The 26,121-nt window shown below is 39.5% G+C and overlaps 1 protein-coding gene across 6 annotated transcripts in view; it reads right to left on the bottom strand.

Annotated features, from left to right (window-relative positions):
* The window catches only part of TRAF3 (TNF receptor associated factor 3), a 114,064-nt gene that overhangs the window by 34,596 nt on the left and 53,347 nt on the right, over positions 1-26,121 (bottom strand). For 3 of the 6 annotated variants that reach the window (XM_058567754.1, XM_058567753.1, XM_058567755.1), the window contains 2 exons: positions 20,317-20,441; positions 18,604-18,704 (listed from right to left, as the gene is read on the bottom strand). The exons of 1 other annotated variant lie outside the window; for it this stretch is intronic. In XM_058567754.1, coding sequence (XP_058423737.1) covers positions 18,604-18,640 — 37 coding nt within the window. In that variant the 5' untranslated portion in view covers positions 18,641-18,704; positions 20,317-20,441. Of the gene's footprint in view, positions 1-7,423; positions 7,514-18,603; positions 18,705-20,316; positions 20,442-26,121 lie in introns of those variants that run through there. 2 more of the 6 variants (XM_058567756.1, XM_058567757.1) reach the window with 2 other exon arrangements.

The raw sequence follows: 26,121 nt of genomic DNA, 5'->3' as shown, positions 1-26,121 counted from the left end.
CTTACTCCCAGTCCCCAGGCATCACCTCCTGGAATGCACCTCCCACCTTCTCAAGGAGGCCCACCCTGGCCAACCCCACTCACATGACCCCCTTTGCCCTGGCTGTGCTTTTTCCACGTCATTTCCCGCCTGCTGCGACTGCGTGCTTATTCTTTATTGTCTCCTCCCTTTTGGTAGAACATAAGCTCCCTGACAACACGAATTTTGATCTGTTTTGTTGACTGACAAACCCCAGGTACCTAGAATGGTGCCTGACGGGCAGAAGGTGCTCAATACACATTTGCTGAGTTAACAAACAAGGGAAAGGTGAGGTCGGAGCCACTTGCACCAAACTGTATTTCTGTGACAACCAACTCTTCCAAGAAAAAGAAAACTCTTCAGCTTTTGGATCTGACCTTATAGCTTCATGCCTTGAAAACACCTGTTTAGATTATAAACTTACTTACAACTCTGGTTTAGTATTTCACCTTATAGAATAAACAGTTTTTAATGAGAAATGTTTGATTCTTAGGAGGTGAATTCCTATTTCAAATATGAGGGACAACTAACTTAGGCTTAAGCTAATGATAAATAATAAATGTTCATTTACCTACAACATGTCATACTCCGTACAAAGAAAGAAAGAATATAGTTTTGGATCCTTTCTTTTTATAGGCTACTTAAGATAAGGGAACAGATGCAAAAGGTATCCCAAGCACATAAATGAACAACCTCACAGCAACCTTGTCCTGAAAGGCAGAGGACAACCGCAGCAGGCAGGTTTGTCAGGACTTACCTGTAATGTGGGGCATCGATATGGGCATCTCTACAATGGGCCACTGGGGATCTCTCGCAACCCTACCCTGCATCCTTGCACCCTGTCCCACGCATGGCCCATTCCTGAGCTAAGCTGCTGGCCGGAGAACGAGCCTTCAAGAGAAGGATGGAAAGAGGCCCTATAGTGCTTAGGCAGCAGGAACAAGAAAAACACCAGACCTCCTTTACCTAATATTCACAAGTGAGGAAAAAGAAGCACAAGAAAACTACCTAAACATGAAATGTCCAGAATAGGCAAATTCATAGAGACAGAAAGTAAATTCATGGTTGCTAGGGGCCGGGGGGAGGGAGAGCATCTACTAATGGGTTTGGGGTTTCTTTTTCGGTGATGGGAGTGTTCTGGAATTGGATAGTGGGGGTGACTGCACAACTCTGTGAATATACTAAAAACTACTAAACTGTATACTTTAAAAGGGTAAATTTTATGCCATGTGAATTATTTCTCAATTGAAAATCTAAACAGGGGGCCGGCCCCATGGCTTAGCGGTTAAGAGTACGCGCTCTGCTACCTGTGGCCCAGGTTCGGATCCCGGGCACGCACCGACGCACCACTTCTCCGGCCACGCTGAGGCCACGTCCCACATACAGCAACTAGAAGGATGTACAACTATGACATACAACTATCTACTGGAGCTTTGGGGGAAAAAAAAGGAGGAAGACTGGCAATAGATGTTAGCTCAGAGCCCGTCTTCCTCAGCAAAAAGAGGAGGGTTAGCACGGATGTTAGCTCAGGGCTGATCTTCCTCACCCAAAAAAAAAAAAAAAAAATCCGAACAAAGAATATTACAAAGCAACTGTTCAAAATGTTTCCATTTGAGTTTGGTTAACTTGTGACATTTATATATAGTGTCATACACCTTAAAATATAAGACTCTAAAACTTAAACTGTATATGCCTGATGCTGTGGAGAGTGCCTGACACACGACCGGGTACGACAGGATTTTGATTTTATTACAACAGTACATGCTCTCAGAGAACACAACAAGCAACTAAGACATGGGGGTGTAAAGTGAAAAGAATAAGTATCAGGTACACTGCCTACAACTACCCAGAGGTAGACACTCCCTTCTGGTGTTCTGTGCGACTGTGCAGACGTCTAGAAACAGCAAATGCACGTATAAGAAAACATGTCTTTTCTTCCCTCCACACAAACTGTGGCATACATGCAAACTAACCTACAACTTTCTGTCACCAGCAACGTATCCTGGTCATTTTTCCATAGCAGCATATAAAGACCACTTCAATATTTTGAAGGGCTGCACAGCACTCCACTGTATGGTTTACCACAATTTATATAACCAGGTCTACTTATGGAGATTTAGGCTGGTTTTAATCTTTTGCTATTATGGACAATCTGCAGTGAACATTCCTGAACATGTATCTTTGATACATTTAGGTAAGCATATAGCAACAGAACTACTGGGTCAAAGATGATGTGCATTTTAAAATATTATAACTGTTGCCAAACTGTCTTCTAAAAAGGGTGTACATTGTGTATTTCCTCCAATGATTAGTAAATGATTAAATATTATTTTAGAGGACAAGAGCCTGTTTCACTCAAACACTGATGCTTCCCACTTTCTTTCAGCCTCAACTGCATTTTCTGGAGAGTGCTGTTGGCCATGTTGTTGTGCAAACATCAGGGTTCTCCTGTGGAGCCTGTCAGCAGGCACAGCCCCAGACACGTCAGCGAGAACCCTTCTTCAGGTGAGACACTCTGCAAAGCTTTGCCAAACCAACAACATTTTATTTCAACCAATACACTGGGCACCTACAACGTACACGGCTCTGTGCCTCGCGTATCAGGGGACACGGGGATGAAGGAGTGTCCCCGCCCTGAGAGAGCTTTGAGGGAGTCATGAGGTAAGTGAGCACTCTGGAGTTAACAATGTAACAAGCGGCAGCAGTGAGAAACACCACCTGAGAATAACAGAGGGCTGCAGATCTTCAAAAGAGGAAGATATCATGTCTGTTTTGGGGAGATCGGGGCTTCCTGAGTTGAACTGTGGCATAATTCCAATTTTAGCAGAGGAGGACAAGAAGGAGGGGCAGCATATGAGGAGGAGATACAGCACTATGAGGCAGATGTGGAGGGGAACCTGGGATTGGGGCTCAGAGGGAGGCAGGGCGTGGCACTGAGTCGGTCTGGCTGGGAAGGCCGGCCCAGTGTTTCTTCCCTGCAGCTGATCCTCAGGCATAGCATTTATCCTCTGAACCTCACCTTTTCTTTCCACGTGAAGAGCAGACACTACCCCTAGTTCTCACAGCATTATCAGGTATCACTGAGATATTACATGTAGAATCCCTCTGCAAACTCGGCAGCACTGTATACACAGAAGATACATCTTCCTGCCAACTGGGATCAGAAGTGTGACAAGGATGGGGCTGTTTCCTCATCTTAGACAGCTCAAAGCCTTTTTCAAAAAGCCCCTTCTCAGCAATTAGGCAAGAAAAAGAAATAAAAGGTACACATTGGAAAGGAAGAAATAAAACTATTTCTGTTTTCAGATGACATAAGCTTGTACACAGAACATACTAAGGAATCAATTAAAAACTAGTGGAACTAATAAACTTGTTCAGCAAAGTTGCAGGATATAAGGCCAATATATAAAAATCAACTGTATTTCTATACACTAGCAATGAACAATCCAAAAATGAAATTAAGGAAATAATACATTTATAATAGCATCAAAAAGAATAAAATATCTAGGAATAAATGTAACCAAAGGAGGGCAAGATGTATATACTGAAAATATAAAACAATGTTGAAAGACATTAAAGATCTAAATAAATGGAAAGATATTCCATGTTCATGGATTGTTTATGGATTCATCTCAACCCCTATTAAAAATCCTAGCTGGGGGCCGGCCCCATGGCTTAGCAGTTAAGTGCGCGTGCTCCGCTACTGGTGGCCCGGGTTCTGATCCCGGGCGTGCACTGACACACTGCTTCTCCGGCCATGCTGAGGCCGCGTCCCACATACAGCAACTAGAAGGACGTGCAACTATGACATACAACTATCTACTGGGGTTTTGGGGAAAAAAAAAAAGGAAGAGGATTGGCAATAGATGTCAGCTCAGAGCCGGTCTTCCTCAGCAAAAAGAGGAGGATTAGCACGAATGTTAGCTCAGGGCTGATCTTCCTCACACACACACACACACACACACACACAAAATCCCTAGCTGGGTTTTTTTTTTTTTTTTGCAGAAATTAGTAAGCTGAACCTAAAATTCATATGGAAGTGCAAGGAGCCCAGAATAGACAAAACAATCTTGAAAAAGAAGAACAAAGTTGAAGGACTCACACTTCCTTATTTCAAAACTTACTATAAGTTAATCAGGACACTGTGGTACTGACATAAGGATAGACATACAGATCATGAAACAGAACCGAGAGTCCAGAAAGAAACCCTACATTTACGGTCAACTGATTTCTGACAAGGGTGCCAAGACCGTTCAATGGAGAAGGAACAATAGACATTTAGTGTCAGCGATCTCACTATTGTTACAGAACAAAGAAGGCTCTACTCCTGGGCGTTCTCACTACAGCTCTTTAAGGGCTGTGCTGGCGGTCACCACACAACTGCTTAGATACCTGCCTCCTTTCCTCCCAGGTGATCAGCATAGCTCTGGTACAGAAAATATTGCTTCAAGAAGGAAAACTGGGTTGGTTCTAAGACCTCCTTAGCTTGGTATCCTTCTTTGCCTTTCAAAAAAGGTATTAGGTGATACATTCGACACATATAGAAGATTATGTGCAATATACATGCAAGGTAAGAATACAAGAAAAAAATGAACCCCAGAACCCACCACCCACTTAATTATCACCATCTACCTGTATGTTCTTCCTCAGCCATCCTTCTGACTTCCTAAGGGTAAATGTCAGCCTAAACTTTGTATTTATGATTCACTTGCTATCATATATATTTTTCTTCTTAAACAATATACTTTTGCCCGTTTTCAACTTCATAAAAATGGATATACCATATTTAGTCCTCTGTCATCAGTATTATAAATATTTATCCATGTTTGTTGTGTGTAGTAGACATACTTCATTCATTTTCACTGCTGTATAATATACCATGATGTACTTATCCATTTTCTTATCACACTGTTACAGTTTTTGCTATTATGAACAGTCTGCTCTGAACATTCGGCATATCTGTTTTGGGGCCCTCATATGTTTCTCTAGGGTATATACTCCAGACCGGAAGACCAGAGTTTAGCAAACTATAGTCTGTGGGTCAAATCGAGCCAGTAGCCTATTTCTGTTAGACCCCTGAGCTAAGAATGCTTTTTAGATTTTTACAGGGCTAAACAAACAAAACAAGGGCAACTATGTAACAAGACCGTATATGGTCAACAAAGCCTAGAATATTTGCCATCTTGCCCTTTACAGAAAGAGCTTGCCAATCCCTGCCCCGTACATCTAGAGTGCAGAGGAACTGCTGGTTTGCAGGTTGTATGCCTGGCCAATTTACAAGCTAAGGCCAAACTGCTCTCCAAAGCAGAGCAGCATAAAAGTTTCTGATAATCCACATCCTCACCAACACTGGGTATTATCAGACATCTTAACTTCTGCCAACCTAGCAGGTACAGTGGTCTCTTTTTTTCTTACTTTGGTAATTAAATAGGTTTAGCATTTTTTCATACACTCAGGGGCCACTTGTGTTTTTCCTTCTGTGAAATGCCAGATTACATCTCCTTGTCATTTTTTAATTGGGTTATTGCCTTTTACAATATTGATCTGCAGGAGTTATATATTCTGACTTCTAATCCTTTGTTAGTTATATGCATTATATTAGTTATATTATTATATTAGTTACATGTCTTCCCCCAGTTTGTGGCTTAATTTTATGTCTTTTAGTGAAGAGATGTTCTTAATTTTAATGTAGTCAAATTTATCCATATCTTGGCCTTGTAAAAATATTCAGGGGCTGGCTCTGTAGCATAGTGGTTAACTTCGGTGCACTCTGCTTGAGTGGCCTGCGTTTGTGGGTTTGGATCCCAAGCATGGACCTATACCACTCATCAGCCATGCTGTGGTGGTGACCCACAAATAAAGTACAGGAAGACTGGCACAGATGTTAGCTCAGGGCTAATCTTCCTCAGGAAAAAAAAAAAATTCAGATTAGCATGTGGGTGATAATGATGAAAAAGGCACAACTCAGTATACATGAAACCAAAATAGAAAGCTGCTCTAATTCTATCACAAAATCATTTTCCAAAGAAGGATATTCTGCTCAAATAAAACTAGCAGGGCCGGCCCCATGGCTTAGCGGTTAAGGGCGCGCACTCCGCTGCTGGTGGCCCAGGTTTGGATCCTGGGCGTGAACCGACGCACCGCTTCTCCGGCCATGCTGAGGCCGCATCCCACATACAGCAACTAGAAGGATGTGCAGCTATGACATACAACTATCTACTGGGGCTTTGGGGGGAAAAAAATAAAAAAATAAAATTACAAAAAAATAAAAAATAAAACTAGCAAAGAAGCCGCTATGTCAAATAGACACACATTGCTCAAGGAAAATATTCTTCCTAAACAAAAGCTTACTTGAGACAGAAATGATACCAACTCTGAGCAGGGCCCAGGGGGCGGGCCTGTGACCTTCTGTATCAGTGAGATGGCTGATGAAGGCCTTAGCTGGCCCAAGGAAAGCAGGAGCTAGACACCTCAGCAGGTACCAGGACTGGTGGACAGATGGATACTCAGGTTTACTGACGATCCCAGACTCTACTGGCCATCAACTGCCACTAGGAGAAGGCAGTTTTCATTTGAAGTATAAGAATCACCTAATCACCTCCTAAAACAACTAGGACAATAGGAATGAGGTTTTTAAGTCTTAAAATAAGACAAATATCCACCTATTATGTCCCGAGGAAAAGGGAGCTTTGGATTTAGGAAAACCACTATTGGAGGCAAATTTTTCACAATCAACTCGGAGATGGACAATAATGAGCATTCCTAAAGTTAGATAATGAGCACTCCTAAGTTAGCACTCCTTAAGGTATATCACCTTAAGACCACAAACAAAGTCATGGAGAAGAAACCATCGAGGTGAATCTGCTTCAGGTTCCCTCCCACCTACGTAACAGGAAGGGTAAACCTCAAGATCACCAAAAAAAACAAAATTTCTATCTGTAGGATCAAGTTTTCAATAGCAACAAGGGAGGGCACAGTTTTTATTAGAATGCTCTCCAACCAACAGGCACACAACAAATTTTAACAATAATAATCTATTGTACCTTTTATATTACTTACCTTTATATAAGCCACCTTAAATCCTTTCTGAAATCAGGTGGGGTATATGTAAATTAGGTAAACTCAGAATTGGTCACAACATTAAAAACAGACTATTGCTGAGTGATGTCAGCCAAAATGGCTCAGTAACGAACTCCAAAAGTCCATCCTCCAAGATGCAAGAAAATGCAAGAGAAATGCAAGAAATGCAAAAAAAAAAGCCTGAAAAAAATGGCAAACTTTGTCAGAAACAAGTTTTTTTTGGAACTATGGAAACTAACCAAAAGCTTTCAGCAATCAGAGGAACACTTAACCAAGAGAAACTAGCTGAATCTGGGAAAGAACAGTGAACTCTGTGGCATTTTACCTTATCCTGGTTCCATCCTTTGAAAAGTGTGGCCTGGAAGATAACAGCCTACAATCCTGGTACAGGTCCTTGGTGGTGGGGTGGGGCCGTGTGGGGAGCAGGACGGATGTCATTTGCAAAGAATTTCGGTGGTTTGTTTTAACCTATCTGGTGGCTCCCTAGAAGACTGGCTCACAAGGCTTGCCTTTACCTCACCAAACTCAGAACTCTCCCAGTGCTGAGGTGCTACTGCAGGGAAGGGTTAACTGAAAACATTTACAGGCAAATGTATTAGTTGCTGCTGCCTGGGGCAATCAGTAACAGTTGAGGCAAATGATAGACTAACCAAAAGGTTGAGAAGAAAAGCTGGGAGATAAGGCCTTTGAAAAGCTCCAAAGCTCCAACATGTTCCTAGGAATCTAGAAGGTCATGCAAATGCCCAGGGTTGCGTGCATGCTCAGAAAAGACCTGAGAAGGCCCTGAGCCCTCACCTCTGGCTGATCTTCAGGTTCTGCACAAGCAGGAAGTGAATGCTAAGGCAGAATTGTCAACTGCCTGGCTGAGTGTTGAAAGCATACCCCAACATTCACACAGACCCCATCTGAAAAGACTGGGAGATATTTTTGGTCCAATCACTAAGTGAACACTATGCTAACAGAACAGAAACTTCAGTGACCACACATGATAAAGAATATAGTTTACCAAATTAGCTCAAAAAAGTCATTACACAAACAACAACTATAACAAGCAGGAATAACAAATCCGGGGGAGAGGGGAGAATGATTTGCCATATTATAATATTCAAAATGTCCAATTTTCAACCAAAAAATTACAAAGCATGCAAAGAGACAAGGAAGTATGGCCCATACAAAGGAAAAAAAGCAAGTAATAGAAACCGTCCAGGAGGAAACCTAGACATTGGACTTATAAAGACTTTAAATCAGCTATTTTACATGTGTCCAAAGAGATAAAGAAAACCATGTCCAAAGAACTAAAAGAAATCTTTATAAAAATGTCTCATGAAATAGAAAACATTAATAAAGAGAAATTTTAAAAAGGAACCAAATAGAAATTCTGGAGTTGAAAAGCACAATAACTGAAATGAAAAATTCACTCCAGGGGCTCAATAACAGAATTGAGCAGGCAGAAGAAAGAATCCGAGAACTTGAAGCCAGGTCAATTGAGATTTGAAGATAAGTCAACTGAATTTATCCAGTCTAAGTAACAGAAGGGAAAAAAATAATAAACAAAAATGAACAGAGCCTCAAAAGACCTGTGGGGCACCATCGCTCATACCAGTATATGAATTATGGGAGTCCCAGAAAAGAGAGGAGGAAGAGAAGGAATATCTGAAGAAATAATGGACAAAAACTTCCCATATTTGATGAAAAATATTAATCTGCATACCAAGGAAGCTCAACAAACTTCAACCAGGATAAACTCAAAAACAGCCACACTAATACACATTATAATTGAACTGCTGAAAGACAATGAGAGAATTTTAAAAGCAGCAAGAGAGGAGTGACTCCTCACATACAGTCATGCATTGCTTAATGATGGGAATATGTTCTGAGAAATGAATCATTAGGTGATTTTGTCATTGTATGAACATCATACAGTGTACTTACACAAAGCTAGATGGTACAACCTACTACACACTTAGGCTATATGGTACTAAACTTACGGACCACTGTTGTATATGCGGTCATATACATATTGTTGATCAAAACATCACTATGCAGCGCATAACTGTACAAGAATTTCCTCAATAAGATTAACAGTTGATATCTCATCAGAAACCAGCAAAGACAGAAGACAATGGGATGACATATTCAATCAGAAGAAAGAAAAAAAATCAACTAAGAATCCTATATCCAGCAAAACTATCCTTCAAAAATGAAGGAGACTGTCAACAAAATACTAGAAAACTGAATCCAACAGCATATTAAAGGCATTATACATCACGACCAAGTAGGATTTATCCCAGGAAGGCACGGGTGGTTCAACGTAAGAAAATCAATCAATGTAAGACACTGCATTAACAGAACAAAGGAAAAAAACCACATGATCATTTCAATTGATGTAGAAAAAGCAGCTGACAAAATCCAACAGCCTTTCATTAAAAAACTAGGAATAGCAGCGGCCCGGGGTTCGCCGGTTCGGATCCTGGGTGTGCACCGACACACCGCTTGGCAAGCCATGCTGTGGAGGCGTCCCATATAAAGTAGAGGAAGACGGGCATGGATGTTAGCCCAGGGCCGGTTTTCCTCAGCAAAAAGAGGAGGATTGGCAGATGTTAGCTCAGGGCTGATCTTCCTCACACACACACACACACACACACAAAAAAACAACTAGGAATAAAAGGGAACTGCCTCGATATGATAAAGGATATCTATGAAAAACCCACACTTAATGGTGAAAGACTGAAAGCTTTCTCCCTAAGATCAGGAAGAAGGGAAGGATGCATGCTTTCACCACTGCTATTCAACACTATACTGGAAGTTCTAGCCAGAGCAATTAGGCGAGAAAAAGAAATAAAAGGCATCCAAATTAGAATGGAAGAAGCAAAACTATCTCTATTTACAGATGATATGATCCTACATATAGAAAATCCCAAAGAATTCACAAGAAAAACAACTAGAGCTAATAAATGAATTCATCAAAGTTGTAGGGTACAAGATCAACACAGAAACATCAGTTGTGTTTCCATACACCAGCAATAAACAATTCGAAAAGAAAATTAAAAAAGCAATTCCATTTACAATAGCATCCAAAAGAATAAAATACTTAGGAATAAATTTAACTGAGGTGAAAGATTTGTTCACTAAAAACTACTTGCTGTTTACACAAAACATTTGTTTGTTCCAAAACATATCTACATACATGGATTAAAAGACTTAATATTGTTACAATGGCAATACTACTTGTGATGGTTAATTTTATGTGTCAACTTGACTGAGCCATGAGGTGCCTACATATTTGGTCTAACATTATTCTAGGTGTTTGTGAAGGTGTTGGATGAGACTAACATTTAAATTGGTAGACTGAGTAAAGCACACTGCCCTCCCCAACGAGGGCAGGCCTCATTCAATCAGTCAAAGGCCTGAACAGAACAAAAGACTGACCCTCACCCAAGTTAGGGGGATTCTTTCTGCCTGACTGTATTCAAACTGAGACATCAGCTTTTTTCCTGCCTTTGGACTTGAATGAAATATCAGCTCTTCCTGGATCTTGAGTCTGCCTACCTTTGGACAGGTACTACACTACTGGCTCTCTTGGTTTCAGGCCTTCAGACTCAGCTTGGAACTAAGCATTGACTCTCCTGTTCTCCAGCTTGCCAACTCACCCTGCAGATCTTGGGAATTGCCCACCTCCATAACTGTGTGAAAGCCAATTCCTTATAATAAATATCTCTTTCTATACACACATCTATCTTACTGGTTCTGTTTTTCTGGAGAACCCTGACTAATACACTACCCAAAGTGATCTACAGATTCAATGCAATCCTTATCAAAATTCCAATGGCCTTTCTTCTATAGAAATGAAAAATCTGATCCTCAAATTCATATGAAATTGCAAGGGACTCCAAAGAGCCAAAACAATATTGAAAAAGAAAAAGTTGCAAGATTCATACTTTTCAAAACTTACTACTTCAAAACTTACTACAAAACTACAGTAATCAAAACAGTGTAATACTGGCATAAGGATAGACATATAGACCAATGGGATAGAATTGAGAGTCCAGAAATAAACCCATACACCTACGGCAGAATGATTTCTGACAAGGATGCCAAGACCATCTAGTGGAGGAAAAAAACAGTCTCTGGGACAACTGAATAACCAAAGGCAGAAGAATAAACTTGGACTTCTACCTCACTCCACATACACAAACTAACTCAAAATGGAGCAACAACTAAAATATAAGAGCTAACACCATAAAACTCTTAGAAGAAAACATAGGGGTAAATCTTCACGACTTTGAATTTCGCAAAGGTTTCTTAGATATGATACCAAAAGCACAAGCAGCAAAAGAAAAAACAGATAACTTGGACTTTACCAAATTCAAAAACTCCTGTACCTAAAACGATATTCTCAAGAATGTGAAAAGACAACAAAAAATGGGAGAAAATATCTGCAAATCACATATCTGGTAAAGGTCTAGTATCCAGAATATATAAAGAACTCTTACAACTCAACAATAAAAAGACAAATGACTCAATTAAAAAATGGGCTAAGGGGGCCGGCCCAGTGGCACAGCGGTTAAGTGCGCCCAGGGTTCGCAAGTTCGGATCCCAGGTGCGCACCGACGCACCACTTGTCAAGCCATGCTGTGGCGGCATCCCATATAAAGTAGAGGAAGATGGGCACAGATGTTAGCCCAGAGCCAATCTTCCTCAGCAAAAAAAAAAAAGAGGAGGACTAGCATCGGATGTCAGCTGAGGGCTGATGTTCCTCGCCAAAAACAAACAAACAAACAAAAAAAAGGGCTAAGGATCTGAATAAACATTTCTCCAAGGATGATATAGAAATAGCCAACAAGCACATGAAAAGATGTTCAGTATCATTAGTCATTACGGAAATACAAATCAAAACAACTTCATACCCACCAGGATGGCTATAATTAAAAAAAAAAAAAAAAAGGTAAAATAACAAGTATTGGTGAGAATGTGGAGAAATTGGAACCCTTACATGTTGCTGGTGGAAACATAAAATGGTTCAACTGCTGTGGAAAACAGTTTGGCAGTTCCTCAAATAGTTAAACATAGAATTACTATATGACCCAGCAATTCCACTCCTAGGTATATACCCAAATGAACTGAAAACAGGTACTTAAACAAACGCTAGTACACACACGCTCACAGCAGCACTATTCACAACATCCAAAAGGCAGAAACAACCAAAATGTCCATTAACAGACAAAATGTAGTATATCCATACAACTGAATATTATTCAGCCATAAAAAGAAATGAAGTAATAACACAGGCTATAATGTGGGTAAATGCAGAACACATTATGGTAAGTGAAAGATGTCAGAAACTAAAGGTCACATACTGTATGATTAGCTTTATATGAAATATATAGAATAGGTAAACCCACAGAGAGAGAAAGCAGACTGATGGTTGCCAGGGATTAAGGGGAAGGATAATGAGGACTACCTGCTTAATGGGTATGGGGTTTCCTTTTGGGGTAATGAAAATGACTTGAAATCATATAGAGGTTGTGGTTATACAACGTGAATGTACTAAATGCCACTGAATTATTCACTTTACAATGGTTAATTTTATGTTGTATGAATTTTGTGTCAATTTTTTAAAAATTAATGTTCAAAAAAACTGACCATCATGAGATACTACTTCGTAGCCACTAGGATGGCTATAATAACAAAAATGGAAAATTACAAGTGTTGGTGAGGATATGAAGAAACTGGAACCCTTATACATTGCTGGTGGGAATGTAAAATGGTGCTGTCACTGTGGCAAACAATTCGGCAGTTCCTCAAAAATTTAAACACAGATTTACCATGTGACCCAGGAATTCTACTTCAATATATATCCAACAGAATTAAAAACATATGTTTACACACAGACTTGTACATGCATGTTCAAAGCAGCAATATTCATAATAGACAAAAAGTATTAACAGCCCAAATGTCTATCAAGAGACGACTGCATAAACAAAATGTGGTATATCTACGCAATGTACTATTTTTTTTTTTTTTTTTGTGAGGAAGATCAGCCCTGAGCCAACATCCATGCCAATCCTCCTCTTTTGCTGAGGAAGACTGGCCCTGGGCTAACATCTATTGCCAACCCTTCTCCTTTTTTTCCCCAAAGCCCCAGTAGATAGCTGTATGTCACAGTTGCACATCCTTCTAGTTGCTGTATGTGGGACGTGGCCTCAGCATGGCTGGAGAAGTGGTGCGTCAGTGCACGCCCGGGATCCGAACCCGGGCCACCAGTAGCGGAGTGCGCACACTTAACTGCTAAGCCACCAGGCCGGCCCCTTGGCAATGTACTATTATTTAGCCATAAAAAGGAATGAAGTACTAACACATGCTACAACATGAATGAACGTTGAAAACATTATGCTAAGTGACAGAAGTCAGAAACAAAAGGCCACATACTGTATGATTCCATTTACATGAAATGTCCAGAATAGGCAGTTCCACAGAGACAGAAAGTAACCTAGTGGTTGCCAGGGGCTGGGGCAAGAGGCAATAATAGGGAGTGACTTCTTAGTGGATATGCAGTTTCTTTTTGAAATGATGAAAATGTTCTGGAATTAGAGAGTGGTGACAGTTGTATAACATTGTGAATATACCTCTGAAATGTACACTTCAAATGGTTTAAATGATGAATTTTTTTCTTAATTAAAAAAGTTTTTAATGAAAAATAAAAAGTCTAACGAGCTTAGACACCAATCTCTCTTCATCACATACAGCCTGATAACCACTCCTCACCAACCCAGCAGAAAAACAAAAACAGCAATAACAACAACATTAAAAAATGGCTATCACAATGGAATATCTGTCCATATTTAGATCCAAAGACTTTCCTATCATTATATGTATTATAATAGAAAAATTAAAAGTGGAGAGGAGTAAAGATATTAGTAGGCAATGAAAAACTAAGCTTGCAGGAATAATGTTTTAAATTAAATGCAGAGAAATAAGTGGTCAAAAGACAACTGCCAACATCAGACATGAACCATACTGAGTGCTAATGCAGAAAGTCACCAGGCATCCACTGGAGTCGCCATTTCTTGATCCCAGGCTGGAACAACAATATCTACTGTAAGTACAGTTACAAAAGCTAATACCCTGTTCAAAGGCCCCAAACTAAAAACTACTGCAAAGAGGAAGTTTCTTGGTTCCTAACGATAATTCTCTAAAACAAATACATAAAATTAAAATGCTAAATTTTTCTAAAATATCTGTGATGGTAATTTCTAATCTGCAACTCTATCTGGTCACTCATGCCAAGCTGTAGATGGGCCAGGAATACCATGTGTGCACCACACGTAGGACAATCGCCAGAAGCGGCAAGAAATAAGCAAAGTTGCATCTTTGGAACCTTGCAAAACGGAGGATTGTGGAAACCTTTGACTGGATTTCTTGATTTAAACATAAATATCTTTATTTCATTTGCTTATATGGGGGGATAAAAATAGTTAAATTCTATCTTAAAGTTTAGATGTGACAATTATAGGTTAATGAAATTCTGTAATATTTGTAATAATTATTGTGTTGATAAAGAAAACTTATGCAAACTTAGTCAAACGCATTAAAGAGATGGTAGAGGAGGCAACTTTTAGGGACTTGCAAACTGTTTCAACAGACTTATTTGGGGAAGCAGCAGTTATAACACCCAGAGATTGGACACACCTGCCCCTGGTTAGCACACTGGGCCATGCGAGTGATGGGAACCTGGGGCCACTGCCAATATCTCACCTTCCCATTCTCATTTTAGCATCAAGTTTGGGAAGAGGATGTTTGCTTCCACACACATAAAGAAAAATGTTCTGTTGAGTAGTAACAACAGATACACTAAGCAAAGAGTGCAAAGGAAAGTACAATGAAGGGTAAGTATGTGACTAAACATGGCACCCAAGTCAGTGCACTCTGAGGAGTGGAAGAGGAGCCAAAACCAGAAGCCACCAGGAAGCAGCAGCCTTTGAGCTGGTGTCCTGGGCCTGCGCCAAGGACCAGGGCCTGCCACCGTCCCCGGTGTCTTTAGTTCTAGACCTCTGATTCCGCAGTTTCCTTTGAGTAGAATTATTACCCTATTATTACATTATTTACTGTTTGCTACATGTTTAAGCATGAATTTATTATATTTTGAGGCCATATTTTTACCCAAATGAAAAAATCTCTGAGAAAATCATTTCCTAAAATTTTAATTTCTTGTCAACTACTCAGGAAACCCCTCTCTCACAGCAAAGAGTTGGACTGGATTTCTTTCACTTTCCTCTATGCCACCATTACTCTATGATTTATTTTATATTCCCTACTTCTGTGATTCAGGTTCAGCTACATTTTACTTGGAGATTAGAAACTGGAAACAAAAGTACATCTGCTGACAAAAGAGTGTTCCAAGAATTGGAAAGCCCGGGGAAAACCAAAAAAGGGAAGCATCAGATAAACAAAGAAAATGGTTCCTGCCAGCAAGAAAGTACTAAACACAACATAGATGTAGAAAACGGGCTCCACATCAAGCCCAGCAGGGAAATTAAAAGTATCTCCAAGTGATGCCAATAAACACAGAAGTGAGAAAACCAGAAACAGACAGGTGTGCCCCGCTGATAAAAAAAATTTCTGTCAATCCACATTTATGCAAACATTTCAGCACACTGACTCTTCTCACGAAACCTAATGCCAAATGCTCTGCTGAAGGAGAAGGCCTGTGGCTAACACTCTGGAAAGTAAAGACAAAAGGAAACTAGATTCTTATTCAAACAAATAGGCAGATCACAACCACATATTAAAAGCCCCACTTAGGAGAGAGAAAGAGAGACAGACTGATGCAGTCATCTAGTTGGAAAACAACCTCATTAAACCATAGTATAAAACTTGGTCTTAAATCCTTTGGGGAAACAATAGCTATTCGAGGCCCAGCATCGCCAATATTCCTTTGTTCATGATTTAGGATTTTTAAAAGCATTCATTCAACCTCGACTATGTGCAGAGACGCTGTGTACCTCTCCTGGCCCAGGGCCAGAGTCCTGCCATCTGGACAGGAAGGAGGGAGAAAAGCTGAGGGCTCAGTCCATTCAACACAAGCAGGCAGCACCTTTCCAGGTGGATGCTGCCCTGAGGCCATACCTGGGCTGGAGGCTCCTGGGCTGTGGAAAGGGGGCAGAGGTGGCAGGTATGTGATAAGGTTCATCTTCCTAGAGCATCAACTTTACTTGAAAATATGAGTGAAAAGCATAAAACATGGCCATATTAAGGAGTAGATTACGATACTGAAATCAACTTTTAGAATAAAGCATGAGATTTCAAAAAACAGTGGTTCTCATCTCCGTGCTCCTTCCCAATCTCTTTCGCAGACTCTCCCCTTTCTATCTGTGGTTTAAAGGCAGGAGCTGTTCGGGTGCTGATCTAGATCCTCCTCTGTTCTCCTCCACACACTCGTGCTGGGCAATGGCATCCCCTCCCAAGGCCTCACCCACCAGATATGCACCAACAAGCCTCTGGCTCTGAGCACCACACTTTCTGAGCTCCCAGATAAGCTCCCTTAGTTTATCACATTACACAGGTGCCTTGTATTCAACGCAGCCAAGATGGAATTTGTCATCTTCCGTGCTTCTCACTCCTATTCGACACATTTCTACCTATTCTACACATTTCTACACAAAACCACCTGCTCCCATCACAGGGAGCGTCACCACCACCTAGCCAGCTGCCCAAGGCAGAACTGTCCTCACCTCTCTGATTCCAACCTCTAACCATTAATCAAGACCTGCTGATTTCACCACCTCCATTCTAACTCCCTATCACCACCACCTCCTTGGTTACAGGGTGCACATTCTGCTGCTAGTGAGATGCTCTCAAATTCAGTTTACTCATCTGCAGTCTCATCCAGCTAAAATAACAAATCTTGAGCTTCTAGTTCAAGCCTCTCATTTTACACATAAGGAAAAGCAGGCCCAGACAAGCAATGTGCTTGCAAGGTCCCAAAATTACTGAGAAATCTGCAACTGAATAAAGAGTAAAATTGATGACATTTATATGCAGGAGAAACATATACTGATTAAAGCCAACATATTTTTAAAAATTAGTTTTTTTCTACAATACATCCAACATGATGGAATACTATGCAGCTGTAAAAAAAAAAAAAAAAAGAATGAGGAGGATCCATATACTGCTATGGTGTGAGCCCTATGATATGTTGTTAAATTTAAAAAAAAAACAAGATGGAGAAAAGCTTGTATTGTATGCTACCATTTTCTAAGAAAGAGGACTGTGTATACATATATGCACACACATGCTTATAATAATAAATGACGTAGCGGTTAAGTTCACGTGCTCTGCTTTGGCGGCCCGGGGGTTCACAGGTTCGGATCCCAGGCGCAAACATATGCACCACTCATCAGGCCATGCTGTGGTGGCATCCCACATATAAAGCAGAGGAAGATGGGCACGGATGTTAGCCCAGGGCCAATCTTCCTCAGCAAAAAGAGGAGGATTGGCAACAGATGTTAGCTCAGCGCTAATCTTCCTCAGCAAAAAAAATTAAACTAAATTAAAAAATAAAAAGATAGGGCTGGCTCCGTGGCTTAGCGGTTAAGCGCGTGCGCTCTGCTGCTGGCGGTCCAGGTTCGGACCCCGGGCGCGCACCGACGGACCGCTTCTCCGGCCATGCTGGGGCCGCGTCCCACATGCAGCAACTGGAAGAATGTGAAGCTATGACATACAGCTATCTACTGGGGCTTTGGGGGGAAAATAAATAAATAAATAAATAAAATAAAAAGATAAACTAAAAACCAAAAAAGAAGTTACCTATGGAGGAGGGAAGAAACAGGATGGAAAGATCAGGAATCGAAGCTAGATTTCTGAAAATATTTTATTTTGACTTGGAACCACTCAAATCTTTTATAAACTTATAACAAAATTTAACAATAAGCTATTCCTTAAAACAAAAATAAAATAAATGAATCTAACCATGTAACAAGCTGATGGCATACAGAGGAACTGGTTCAAATGATTTTAAAACATAATAATTTGGCAGAACATCCCTAGGGATATACCTCAGCACAAAAAGAACTGCAGAAAATCTTAACCTGGTTTCAGTAATCATATTGTTGGTAATATACTGGTATTGTTATTCTAAAACTATCACAAATATTTTATAGATTAAAACAAATAAGCAATGATGCTAATACTGTTAGGAAACAAGATTTTCAGCATAAGAAAAAAGATATCATGTACAATCAAAGAAGTAAAAACCACATAATTCTAAATTTGAAATAAAAACATCAATGTGAACCCATGATATATTTTCACTTAAAAAGTATTTTCCTGGCTGTCCACCAAACAGGCCTAGAAACAATAACCAGTCCTGTAGTAACGAGTATCTCTAGTGCCCAGAACGTGGTCTCCAAGTATCGTTTCCTACAAAAGGGAACCAGAACTGCTTAGAGAAACAGCCAATTCCAAGTCTGGGGTGAAAAAGTACAAAATGAATCTGAAGCATCTTACCATACCAGAGAGCAAGGAAAGGAAGACTACGGGTCATGTCACAGGGCGAAGGAGTCAACTCAAAGAGGCTTCATTGGCCAAAAATGGCACAATTTTAGCATCTATAAGAATAATAACTGCAATGGATTAAAATGTATCACATATGCTTAAACTCATGAGTTTATAATGATACTTAAAACAATCACTGATCACTTTTGGAGTGGCTATGGAACCATCTCATTATCTGGAGAACCGAGAGAGAGGAAGAATCAGGCATTTATCCTGCTTTTCCTATTTGAACCGTACCTTAGGGTAACCAAATAGTTAATGAGAGGAAGTTTCTCTCTATAGAAGTATTTCAGTTAATCAAGGAAGAGTAAATGATAAATTGATATCATCATCGTTCTGCAGTCTCTAATGATCATGAGTCCAGGCACTGAGCACCACAGGCCCTAAGGCCCCGAGCAGACGTGTGCCTCCTGGTGAGGGTGCACACCACCTCCTCTGGAGTGCCTGCGCTCAAAGGCTGAGTCGAATAAGATCAAACCTCTAGATCTACCTACCATTTCACAGGAAATACAAGGGACAGAAGAACATGTTCAATGGAAATGGCAAAAGTCAAAACAGAGAAAACTCTGACTACAGAACAATCAGCCTGGATTTTCCAACAAAGAAAATGCAAGGAAAAAAAGGATAGGGAGGAGCAATCAATTGATTAAAAGAGACTTAAGAGACCTATCAGCTAACTCCAATTGTTTAGACCCTGCTTCAAACAAACTAAGAAAATTGAGACTATTGGGGAAAATTGAATGGTACTGTGATTATGAATAAATTTTAAATAGCAGTTTTCTTGAAACTTATGAATTTATCAAAAATAGCTATGTATTAAATCTCACTCTGGATGCAAACATTTCAAAACCATTTTATATTCATTTTAATATTCTAACATATTAAAGAGGTCTTAATTTCAAGTATAAAATACCACTCAATCACAAATTACAGATTAAAACACAGGGCATTTTGTTTCCTTTCAAACTCCTAGAGAAAGACAGTAAGGAGCAAACAGTTCACGTATCAAAAGATGCAATACTCAGCCGAGGCAGCCCTCCACCCGCAGCCACTGGCATCTTTACTGCAATGGGCATCCTTCTAGGGAAGCATGGGCCTCAGAGCTTTCAGAAGGTAGGCCTATGAGGCAGAGATGCATGCCACTATCCTTGGTTTTCAAACTCATTAATTATTACTGGGCCATCAGGTGTAATGTCTAGTATTCTCAAAGTTTAATGCTGGTTTAAAGAAAATGAAAAATAAAAATAAGGTCAGACACACACCAAAATACAATGCCATGTATGCAGAAGATATCAAAATACATGTTACAGAATGAAATTGCTAAAGTCAAAAATGAGTAAGTGGGGCCGGCCCCATGGCTTAGCGGTTAAGTGCGCGCGCTCCGCTGCTGGCGGCCTGGGTTCGGATCCCGGGCGTGCACCGACGCACCACTTCTCCGGCCATGCTGAGGCTGTGTCCCACATACAGCGACTAGAAGGATGTGCAGCTATGACATACAACTATCTACTGGGGCTTTGGGGGGAAAAATAAATAAATAAATAAAATTATTAAAAAAAAAAAAAATGAGTGAGTGCAGCATTTTTTTTTACTTTATTTTTATACAAAGTGAACAAGTAACAACTGAAGAAAGAAATCTCCACAAATTAAAATTTTCTAGTAACATACCTGTGTGTCATATGCTGTAAGAAGATATATCTAAGCTTGATCAGGGAGGAAGAGACTTCAACAAAGAAAGAAGCAAAGCAGTGTCAACCTTATCCTTCTTCAAATAATGTAGTGGAGTCCCTTACCTAGGAAGGAAGAATAACACTTGGTTAACTCACATCTGGAAAATTTTCAAAACTTTTAAAAATAGAATTTCAGGGGCCGGCCCGGTGGCACAGTGGTTAAGTGCACGGTGCACGCACTCCGCTGCAGTGGCCCGGGGTTCGGATCCCGGGTGCACAGCGACGCACTGCTTGTCAAGTCATGCTGTGGCGGCATCCCATATAAAGTGGGGGAAGATGGGCACAGATGTTAGCCCAGGGCCAGCTTCCTCAGCAAAAAGAGGAGGATTGGCAACAGATGTTAGCTTGGGGCTAACCTTCCTCACAAAAAAAAAAAGAAAAAAAAAAAAACCAATTTCAAAAATGTAAATTTCTTAAAATGATCAAGTAAGAAGTTTAAGATAAAACATTTTTAACCACTCTATATAAATAAGTGCTTTGGATTTTCTACAATTTTTGAATGGACACAAATTACCAAGTCTGGATATCTTCAAAGTATTTTTACTTTAAAATCGCTCTTGGGACGGGCCCGGTAGCATAGCGGTTAAGTTTGCAAACGCTCCTTCAGCGGCCCAGGGTTTGCGGGTTCAGATCCTGGGTGCAGATTTATGCACCACTTATTAAGGCATGCTGTTCCAGGCGTCCCACATGTAAAGTGGAGGAAGATGGGCATGGATGTTAGCCCAGGGCCAATCTTCCTTAGCAAAAAGAGGAGGATTGGCAACAGATGTTAGCTCAGGGCTAATCTTCCTCACACACACACACAAAAAGTTAAAAAAAATCCCTTTTACCATGGGGTATTACGTACACATAGAAAAGCACAGGAAACATATGTAGTTTCACAAGGTTATTACACAAGCATTAGCCCAACTACCACCCAGGCCAAGGACTGAGGCACTGCTGGAACCCCAAAGGGCTGGACGCCTCCCTCTGATCCCACACCCTCTCCTCCCCTGTAAGTGACAACTACCCTAACCATTATGGTGACCACTTCCTTGCTTTTCTTTAGATTTATCACCTAGATATGCAGCCCTAACTGATATAGTTTATTTTTGTCAGCTTCTGAATTGTATATAAACAAAATCATATTGTATGTATTCTTTTGTCTTGCTTCTTTTTGCCACGTTGTTGTTGTATCTGTTGTTTGTTTTCACTGCTGTGTAATACTCCATTGTGTAAATATGCCATAATTTGCTTATCCATTCCCCTATCTCCTGAGTAGTTTCCACTTTGGAGCAAATACAAACACTACTAAGATCCTTCTGAAACAGCTATCCAGAGGCATGTATTTCTCTGGTGTATACACATAGAAGTATGATTGCTAGGTTACTGGGTAAGTGTATTCAATTTTGCTATATAAAGCCAAACTATTTCCCAAAACAGTTGTAACAATTTATACTCCCACCAGGAGGGTATGAGAGAGCTTCTATTGCTCAATTTTTTCAACAAGACTTGTCAGACGTTTTAATTCTTGCTAACTGAATGGCTATGTAGTGGTATCCTAAAAATTCTTTATTATGTAGAATTTTATAATTATTTTGAATAAAGAAGTCATGAAATTTTACATCTGACAATCGCTGCAATAGAGATTTAATTTTGCAACCAAGCATTCTTCACTTTTCCAGTGGTTACTGAACTCTGATTTCTCGCCAGGTGTAACTCCCCACTCTCAGTTCACCAGCTTCCAGAGACACTGACTCCAACCCCCAGGCACAGGGGGACGTGTGTCACTTGGGCCTGGCCAATAAAAGAATCCTATTCCCTGGCCAGAGTTGGTTCATCTCTGTAAACACACACTCAAGTCAAAATTAATGAAGTCTTTTCTTCCTCCTCTGGGACTTAAAGAGATTCTCATTCCTTCCCAAAGAACTTAAACATGAGCACATAGATCTGGCAACTAGGAGTGAAGAGCCTGTGTGAGAACAGAGCAAACATGGAGGATGCTGGGGAAGAAACTGACCTAACTGCAGCCAGCCCTATCTTAGACTTTTCAATTAGGTGATCAATAAATCCCCTTTTTACTTATAACAGCTAAGGTCCAATAACATCAGAAAGAGCCCTCACTGATACAATCACATATTCAAAAACATGGGTTTAATCTACTCAAGAAACTGTAGAGGTCAACTAAGGCAATACACAACAATACATATACATACACACAGCCTCAATATGTTTTCATTCACATTTTGTAAATCAAAACAGTTTATCACCCAAACTTGGACTACAGTTCTTGCCAAATGGCAAGTTAACTCGGAATGTTTCTTTGGCAAGAGAACTAAAAATCAACAGCTGTCACTTATTTGCCATTGCCTGCTATAACCAGTTCACTGATTATATTATCCCTGTTGGGTTTTACTAACAAAGTTATGACAACCTCATAAAATGAATAGGAAGTGTTCCCTGTTTTATTCTGAGCAAGTATTTGGGTAAGACTGGAATTAATTCTTCCTTGAAAGTCTGGTGGAATTTAACAAGAAAGCCATCTGTGCCTGAAAAGTTTTAATTATTGATTCGATTCTTCTAATGGCTACAGGACTAGTTAAGATTTTCTATTTCTTTTGCAGTTACTTTTAGTAAGTTACATTTTTCAAGAAATTTGTTTATTTCATCTAAATTTTAAAGTGTACTGACACGATGCTATTTCTAATAATGTTTTACGATATTTTTATAGTCTACTGAATTCATAGTGGTTTGTCTTTCTTCCTTTCATTTCATTGGTTGTGCCTCCCCCACACCCCCAATCAGTCTCACCATAAGTTTGTAATTTTACTAGACTACTCAAAGAACCAATTTTTGGCTTTGCCGATCTTTTCTCCTGTAAATTTTCCATCTGATTAATTCTGCTCTTATTTTCTTTCTTTGGACTTTTTTTTTGTTGTTGTTCTTCTTCTAATTTTTTATTAGAATGATGTTTAGCCTACTAATTTTCTGCTTTTCTACTTTCCTAAGGCTATAAATCGCCCTCCATGTACAGCTGTGGCTACATTCTACAAGTTTTGATATATAGTATTCTCATTATCACCCAGCTAAAAATATCTTCTAACTTCCATTATATCATCTTCTTAGACCCATGAGACTTCAAAAATATTTATTTATTTTTAAGTTTTTAGGGATTTTTAATTATCTTTTTGTTACTGATTTATAGCTCAATTCCACTGAGGTCAGAGATTATAATCTGTATTATTATAACAATGTTTTAAAATGCATTGAGACTTGTACTATGGCCCAGTATTGGTCGATTTTTATAAATGTCCTATGTGTGCTTGAAAATGAAGTACATGTTGCAGTTTTGGGATGGAATGTTATTTATATGTACATCAGAGCAAGGTCTGTTTAAAACATCTGTGCTTACAACTTTTTTTTTTTGGTCTGCTTATTCTATTGATTACTGAGACATATTGAAATCTCCACTATAGCTGTAAATTTGTCTAGTTTTCTTTGTACTTACGTCAATCTCTATATATTCTGAAGTCATATTATTAGGCTTATCTAAATTTAGAATTTGGATGATTTCCTTTTGAATTGACCCTTTTATCATGACAAACTGTGGCAGAGACTCTATGTTGACCAAACTCATTTTTTCTACCTCCTGGGCACACAGCTAGATTATATTTCCAGCCTCCCCTGCAGGTAAGTTTGGTTATATTACCTGGGCTCTGCCTAATGGAAGGTAAGCATAAGCAATATACAACACCTCAGGCCTGGCCCACGAACACTTGCATGATTCTCCAGACTCCCTCTTCCCCAAATGCAAAAAGGATCCTGCAGAGTATTCCAAGTCCTAGGAGATGGCAAAGTCAAAAGGTAGAAGAAATTTGAATCCCTAAACGACCACGTGGACAGCAATCTGCCACCTAAGACTATCTGTATCAGACTTTGTGTAAGAAATGAACTTGTTTAAAATAAGCTACTGAATGGTTTGTTATAGCAACTAGAGTTACCTACTGTATTACATCAAACGACACTCATTATCTCTAGGACTGCTTTTTGCCTTAAAGTATATTTTGCCTGACACTATACAATCTTGCTTTTGGTTAGTGTCTGTATAGTTTATTTTTTTCAACATTTCTTAATTTTTATGTTTTAGATGGTTCTGTTGTAAACAGTACATAGCGGATTTTTTTAAAAATCTTATTTGATATCTTTGGCTTTTAATTGGAACATTTAATCTACTTACATTGGAAGCAAATTACTCATATTTAGATTTAATTCTACTATTTTACAAGGGGCTTTCTATTTGCTTTCTTTTGGATTATTTATCATTCTAGTCCCTGCTCCCCAGTAATCTGTAAGTTACACCTTCTATTTCTATTCTTTTAGTGATTACTTTAGAAATTATAATGTGCAGGTTCTTATCAAAGTCCAATGTTAGTTAATATCTTTACCCTTCTCTCTTGGACAGCAAGGACCCTAAAATACTAACTCCATTTAACGTATTTCCAACCTACAGCATACTGTTGTGTCTGCACATGTATGCATATATTTTTTGTCATAAATATTTTATACAATATTCATTAATTTTTGTTAGATATAGCATTCTTTATTTTAGTGTATTGAAGCTATTACTCCAAGTCTTTTTGGCTTTCATTGCTGGTGTTAAGAAGTTGATTGTGCTTCCTTTGTAGGTAATCATGTATTTCACTAATGTGTTTGGGTGTGGATTTCCTTTTACTCATCCAGCTAGTCATTTGTTGAACACCTTGAATCTGTGGTTTGGCTTCTTTCATAGTTTCTGGAAATTTTTCAGCCATGATCTTTTCAAATATTGCTTCTGCATCATCCCCTCTCTCCTCTCCTTCTCAGAACCTAATTATACGTGTGTCAGACTTCACTATTTCCTCTATGTCTCTTCCTTCCCTTTGTGTTTTCCATATTTCCATCTCTGTGCTTCATTCTCATTTTTCTTTTTTGGTTTATTACTATGGTGGATTACAGTGATTGACTTTGCAATGTTAAACCAACCTTTCACTCCCAAGGTAAACCTCACTTGATCATTACGTAGCATCCTTTTTACATGTTGCTAATGTGGATCCTATTTGCTAAAACTTATGGAGGAATTTTGTGTATATGACAAATACTGCTTGGCGGTTTTCCTTTATTATAATGTCTTTGTCTGATTTTGCTTTCAGGATAGTGTTGGCTTCATCGAATGAGGTAGGAAGTATTCCCTCCTCTTCTATTTTCTGAAAAAGTTTTTGTCAGATTAGTATTCTTTCTTCCTCAAGTGTTTAATACAATTTACCAGTGAAGCCATTTGGGTCTGGAGTTCTCTTTGAGGTAAGAATTTTAACCACAAATTCTTTAATAAATGTAGTTATACAGTTATATATTTCTTCTATTTTTTAATTTATTTTTTGGTGAGGAAGATTCGCCCTGAGCTAACATCTGTTGCCAATCTTCCTCTTTTTTTGCTTGAGAAATATTCACCCTGAGCTAACACCTGTGCCAATCTTCCTCTATTTTGTATGTAGGTAGCCACCACAGCATGGCTGACAAGTGGTATAGGTCCGTGCTCAAGATCCAAACCCACAAACCCTGGGCCACCAAAAGTGGAGCACCCCGAACTTAACCACTACGACATGGGGCCGGCCCCTACCTATTTCTTCTTGAGTGAGCTTTGGTGGTTTGTGGTTTTCAAGGAATTTGTTCACTTTATTTAAGTTGTCAAATTTATTGGCATAAAATTATTCACAACATTCCTTAT

Source organism: Diceros bicornis, chromosome 24 (assembly GCF_020826845.1).
Source record: "Diceros bicornis minor isolate mBicDic1 chromosome 24, mDicBic1.mat.cur, whole genome shotgun sequence".
NCBI lineage: Eukaryota > Metazoa > Chordata > Mammalia > Perissodactyla > Rhinocerotidae > Diceros > Diceros bicornis.
The sequence above is the reverse complement of the archived record's forward strand: the minus strand, read 5'-3'. Positions and strand labels throughout refer to the sequence as shown.